General features: G+C 40.7%; 2 protein-coding genes across 2 annotated transcripts; one reads left to right on the plus strand and one right to left on the minus strand.

Moving 5' to 3' along the window:
- The first annotated feature begins 1,202 nt into the window (after positions 1-1,202).
- Positions 1,203-3,237, plus strand: LOC145469048 (uncharacterized). The gene is made up of 2 exons (XM_081452700.1): positions 1,203-1,554; positions 1,860-3,237. Exons 1-2 carry the CDS (start codon positions 1,224-1,226, stop codon positions 3,005-3,007), a joined length of 1,479 nt encoding a protein of 492 aa, XP_081308826.1. The 5' UTR covers positions 1,203-1,223; the 3' UTR covers positions 3,008-3,237.
- A 109-nt stretch (positions 3,238-3,346) lies between these two features.
- LOC145469057 (uncharacterized) lies at positions 3,347-6,000 on the minus strand. The gene is made up of 2 exons (XM_081452712.1): positions 5,487-6,000; positions 3,347-4,868 (listed from the first exon to the last, which is right to left on the minus strand). Exons 1-2 carry the CDS (start codon positions 5,998-6,000, stop codon positions 4,363-4,365), a joined length of 1,020 nt encoding a protein of 339 aa, XP_081308838.1. The 3' UTR covers positions 3,347-4,362.

Raw genomic sequence — 6,000 nt, forward strand, 5'->3', positions numbered from 1 at the left:
TGACTTTTTAGATTACGAGACCGAGACTTCAAAGTGTTTTGAATGCGAGCGCGAGGGGCTCAGAAATTCGAGCCCCAGATTCAGTTGAGAGCTATAAGAATGAGCGAGAATGTAAATACTTGTGCCTTTACACAGTTCCACAGGGAACAACAGATAAGTTCTTCGACTTCGTGGGTTTCATCACGAGCTATCGTGGGTTGTTTGCGGCTTCTTGATTCCCCTTTTAGCCTTTTAGCCAGCCTTTGCGAACATGCTGAAACTGGAAATTCGACTACAACATACTACGTTAGGATATCCTAGCACAAAATAACTGTTTTCCAAACCCTTAACCTTGCAAAAAGTCGAGACTCCGAGAGAGCTTCTTATAAAAATCGAGACTGCGAGACGCACATAACCGCTAAAAAAAAGGAGACTGCGAGACCCGTGAAATTCGACTAAAATTTTGCGAGACCCAGAGTTTTTGAAGGACCATTCAACACCCCTTCTTGACAAGACATGCACAAGTTAATTTGAATGAAATAAAAGTAAATCTAAGCCCACACAAGTACGCATTGCGGACCTATTTTTGTTGGTTTGTTGTTGGTGGTTATGAGTTTTTTGTTCTGAGGATTTTTGTCCGAGGTCTTCGATTTTCACCCCCTCCAGAAAAAAAAAAACACTTCTGAATTCCAGTTATTTCTAGAAACAGTGGATGAACAGTCTCCCCGTGGGATGTCCAATTTATCTCTTTATTTACTAGGCTTTTATTCCCTTGACTAGCTAAAATATATTTAATAATCTTGGCAATGCTAGTAAATGTAGGTGGGTGCACACAAAGAACAGCTGAGCAAGCAGACGAACGCCTGTCACCATGTACCAGCTTTGTGGGAGGAGCCATGCAAATGGTTTGAACAGCGTCAATTTTAAAACATTTCAAACCTATTTACAAATGCATTTTGTGAAGCAAATTTCATTTGATAATGTTAACGAGTAGAAAAAAGAATTTTCATAAGGGCTATCTAAAAGTATGCTGATAATGGTTTTGGGGAAGTTGACGATTTTTATGTCAAGAACAATGTTGACGGGAGGCCTGTAATTTTTGTCATGTAAATGAGCAATTATTACCACATAAACCGTGTGATCTCACTGATCAATATTAACTACCCAAATTATAGAGGTACCTGAAACGCAGTATCTTTTTTATCTTATCATATAAAGCAAAATTCTTGTGCTTGTAAATTGTGATGAGGTTTTTACAACTTGAACCGCAAGTTGTTTTCTATCTTTTCCTTGTGCTTTTTAACATAGGCCTGGCCAAAAATCGCCAGGTTGGTCCAAGCGCCCTTCTAGAGGCATTGAATATTACGAAAAATGAGGAAAACACTAATAGCGGTCCATCTACCAACCATGGGTTCCAAAACCGACGTTACCCTTCCAGCTTATCGTGTTTCTCTAACTGTCCTTTTAGACAGGGAGTTGTGTTTCTTGGGGGACCGTGTGGTCCCATGAAGGCAACATGCTGTGGAGGATTTGGTTGTGCCTCTGGAATTGGATTTCCTATTTCGACTGTTTGCTGTAAGTTACTCTTTGTGTCTCCTTTACCCTTGTCGACAAATTACTTCATTTTATAATCACAGTGCATGACATTTGCACAGTGGAGAGGACCTACGCAAAGAAACTGACAATCGCATAGATACGAAATGTTTTCTTTTATCGCGAGCAATTCCAAATTAGCGTAAAATACAGGAACAGAATTCCCCATAACAACAAACAGACTTGAACATATATAATAGTACAATGTAATTTCTTAGTTGTGAGAAGTTGTAAATTAAATTAATTCTTGACGTTCACATGACACTAAATGTACTTGATTGTGATAGGCTCAACGTCAAGCTGCAGCGAAGCACACCAACCTAGCGAAGGAATCACCGCTGCCAAGCGGTTTGACATCACAAGCTTACCAGCAGCACACCCAGCGGCAGTTTCTGTGAAAAAGCGTCCAAAACCCTCCAAAGACAGACACAAACACAAACACTCAAAACCGAAGGAGACCGGGAAGGATTCTAGCAAGGAAGGGCCAAAGATAGACTTGGAGTTAAAGCTGAGTGATGAACCCAAGACTACAGAACCAGAACAACAAGAGGTTATTGTGGGTCAACCAATTCACCACCGACCATGGGTACCTTACATACACAGACCCCTTCATCCGTTTCACATGCATCCTCATCCTCATTACTTTCCACATTATATGCCTCATACCATGACGTATTCTCATCCCTCTTACTGGCGATTTCAAGGGTACTTCCCCCATTTCTTGAGACGGAAGGCTCCTTGGTATATGAATCCGTCTGATATGAGAAATATTCATCACTATCCTGAATATCAGTTTGGGGATGTGCAGTTTACCCATTCCAATCATCCTTTCAGTTCCAGACCACCTTTTAGAGATTATAATGATCTAAGCTCTGACGTTGAACTTCTAGACCGACCAGAAAAACTCCACGAAGACTTCACGCACAGCAAAAACAAGATAAAGAATCATAAGGAGTATAATGGGATCCAAGAACAGGACCGAAAAATGGTCGGTGACTCAGAAGATGCAAAGGAAACGTTAAAATCAGGCGCAATAAAGCAAACAGGAGCTGAGGAACGCATACAAGGAACAAATCTCGGAATAGGAGTAGACCAAGTTTTGAATTTCAATCCAACGGAAAAAGAGGACGAAGAAACCAATTACCCTGAATACAAGAGTGAATTTAACACAGATCACTTCTGGTCTACCGTGGAGAAGAGGCAAAGAAACGTTAACAACCATTGGAGCTCTCGTGAACCGGAAAAAGATGAAAATGCAATATTTAGAGACTTTACGTCAGAAGAGCAAGGATTTGACCTGGATGAAATTGCCTCCTCTCACTCTAAAAGAAAAGGGAAAGCTAACGGAATTCACAAAGTCCGTTCTGGTGCAGGCGTCGTAAAGATAAAATCTGATTCTCTTGGCATCGCAAATACACTTAGCTCATTTGCTTAAATATAATGATGACATTGAATAACGACCACTGAACAGTTTATTGTGTCATAACTGGGGACATCTCCTCAAGTGAAGTATTTTCCACAGGTGATATCTGAGTTTATTAGATACTTTTGAAGGTAAAGCAAACGCTGGAGCGTCAGTTTTTTTGTACTTCATTCAGAATCTAAAGCACGAATTCAAATAACATCATGTCACTGAATTGCGTAGAGATTAATTTATGTTTTTAAAGTAAAATAACACAACGAGCAGAATCAAAATCAAATAAGCAGATGCAGAAAAACTTTGGTGGTCAACCGTTGCTGTTTTCTTGCTGTTATTTTATATTGAATAATTTATAACTTGAAACTTGTACGAGCACGCAGCCTAAATCGAGCCTAGGTTTCAGGTGTAACATGATTTGTCAGGCCTTTCAGATGTGCTTGACTGGAATTTTAACACATTGTATTATTTCTAACATTCTAGTAGTTAATTAGAGGTGCAGAATTATTCGTGAATAGCGGTCAAATTGTTCCAACACTTTCCTATTCGGTTTTCTCTCCGTGATATATCTTCGGGATCCGTTTATCAGTACTGGGTTTTTCCGGAGAGTGACTTGCTTAGAGCCGTTTGCTTACAATATATTGAGTCATTTAACTATTCAAGCATTCTTTTAACATTATTTTTCTAAGTTTATTGAGCTTAATCCCAAACAACAAAACACGTCCTAGAGTTACTAAAAAGAGTTACTGCGTTGAATGGTACCACCAAAGACGTCATAAAGTGTGCAGCCCTTTGTTATCTAGACGTCCAAAAGGTTAATGCTAATGTAAAGGTTTATAAAGTGAAAGGATTTCAGGAGTTAACGTCAAGTAACTATTATTTAACAATTTAAAAGGGCCTTTGAAAATATATCGACCAGAAGCAGTAAACGCTTACTAATCTTAATATTCCTAGGTTACTCCATTAAAAAGTTTGCAAAAGAGATTAAGTTTATCTGCTGAAGGTGTATGAAAGAGTTACTTCTTCTGCCGAAAATGGTATATTAAAGGATTAAGGTTTGGGTCTCGGGGTGGAGCCTGTGCAAAGTTTTGCTGAGATCCCCACCCTCTTAGGTTTTGAGCTGAGTTTTTGGCTATACTTTTTTCATGGCCAACATGATCTACTCTAATCTTGTCCGACAGTTCCAGCTAAAGATAAAAGAGCTTCCCACAATTACTTTTCGGTCACACGGAATCCACATTGCAGAATTGCAGACTTCCTTTAAGTTTTAAAAGAACAGCTTAACAACGTGTACTTGATCTTTGGCGAATAATTATTTTTTTTAAGTAATGAACTCTACTAGCTTTGGATTTGAAGCTCTGAGATCACAAAAATTACATTACCATTACAACTCCATTCTTATTCCCCTTCCGTCGCAAACCTTGCTTCGAGAGCCTCATTTTGTATTTGCGGAAATCATCATAACGGGACGTTGGTTTATGGGCGGGTAGCTTTGCCGCTGTTTTGCGTGCATCATCTATGGCGGTTGCTAGTGTGCGGACGGTAGACTGCCTACCACTGGCACTTGTGGGGCTGGTTGACCCTGCCGGTGAAGTGGGCTGTGTGTATGGCGCTTGGGCGGTACCACCTGTAGCCTTAACCGTTGGACTGGTTTGTTTTCCAATAGTAGGCTGACCCCCGCTAGTTGGGCTGGTTGCTTCTGAATTCTTGGACGTTGTTGGTGCTTGTGATGGGGTGGCAGAAGAAGTGGGTTGCGTAGATGGTGGTTGACTGATGCCCGCTGTAGTCTGAGATGCCGGTCCTTCTGTTGGTTTCTGACTTTCTCCAGAAGGCGTGGGTCCCGGGGCACCTGATTCTTCTTTGCCCTCTCCACCGCAACCTTTTTTAATTAGTTAAAAGTAGAACATTAGTTGATTTTTCTATGATTAATTAAAGATGAACTATAGTGATGTTGGTGATGGCCAGTAGTGGTCGTGTAAATTAGTCACCAGAATAGCGGAATAGTAGAAAGATTTAATCAAATTTAGTATGCAAATTTCCTAGGATTAAATTTGTCAACTAAAGACAGATGAATAAATCTATTAATAAACAGCAGAGGCTGTTCTCGCTTTCTTTGGAAGCAGACTTCTCTTTACACCGAAACCAATTGAATAAATGCATACGAAGGTAATATCTGATTTAATAAAGCTAGATTGGAGTAGTTGTCAACTGATTGTCTTAAAAGCAAACCAAAGGCAGTCGCTAATGACACAGACAATCCAATGAACCAATCGAAACTCAAAGCACTGAAACACTAACCCTAACTCATGTAGCCGACGCGAAACGCAGTAAGCGCACGATTGAATTTCGTTCTTCTGGTTGGCTGACAAACTAGGACTAGTTTTTTTAAGCCAATCAAGTAGCGAAATAATGCAAAACCAAAGCAAATGTGAATAACATTCGACACTCAAGTGAGAACAGCTCTATTATATAGAAGGGCTCTTCAAACAATACTCACTACACCAAATCCCCCATGGACTAGGAAAGCATGGAAAAGGTTGATTGCAGGTTTCACATCCATTCCAGCCATATGGACCTGGGATAGAATAGCCGTATCCGTCCATTCCCAAACCGTATTCTGGCCACTGAGGGTCAAAAGGCGAAGGCCACCATGGCAGGGAAGTTATGGGGGGAATTCCGTAACCGTCAGGGAAACACCGCTTTGAAAAACGACGAGGTCCTGGAGTCACGTGTGCTTTATTGGCGAGGCCCGTAAGTTTCCGCTTAATGTGACAGTTTCGAAGGCCAGACATATCAAATTTGCGAGCTTTGTTTCGATGATGGATTCTTATGGCGTCACTCAGCTCATCTACAGCGTTATGCCAGTTATAGGGTTTCCGATGGAATCTTTGCAAAGCATCCGTTTCAAAGATCACGACATAGAAACAAATCGTGAGCAAAAGCTTGGCAGAGTTCATGATTACCCTGACGTTTTGTGAGCTCTTTGTCGTGTCATCGGGACCTCTGAACAT

Source organism: Orbicella franksi, chromosome 2, assembly GCF_964199315.1.
Source record: "Orbicella franksi chromosome 2, jaOrbFran1.1, whole genome shotgun sequence".
In the NCBI taxonomy this organism is placed as follows: Eukaryota; Metazoa; Cnidaria; class Anthozoa; order Scleractinia; family Merulinidae; genus Orbicella; species Orbicella franksi.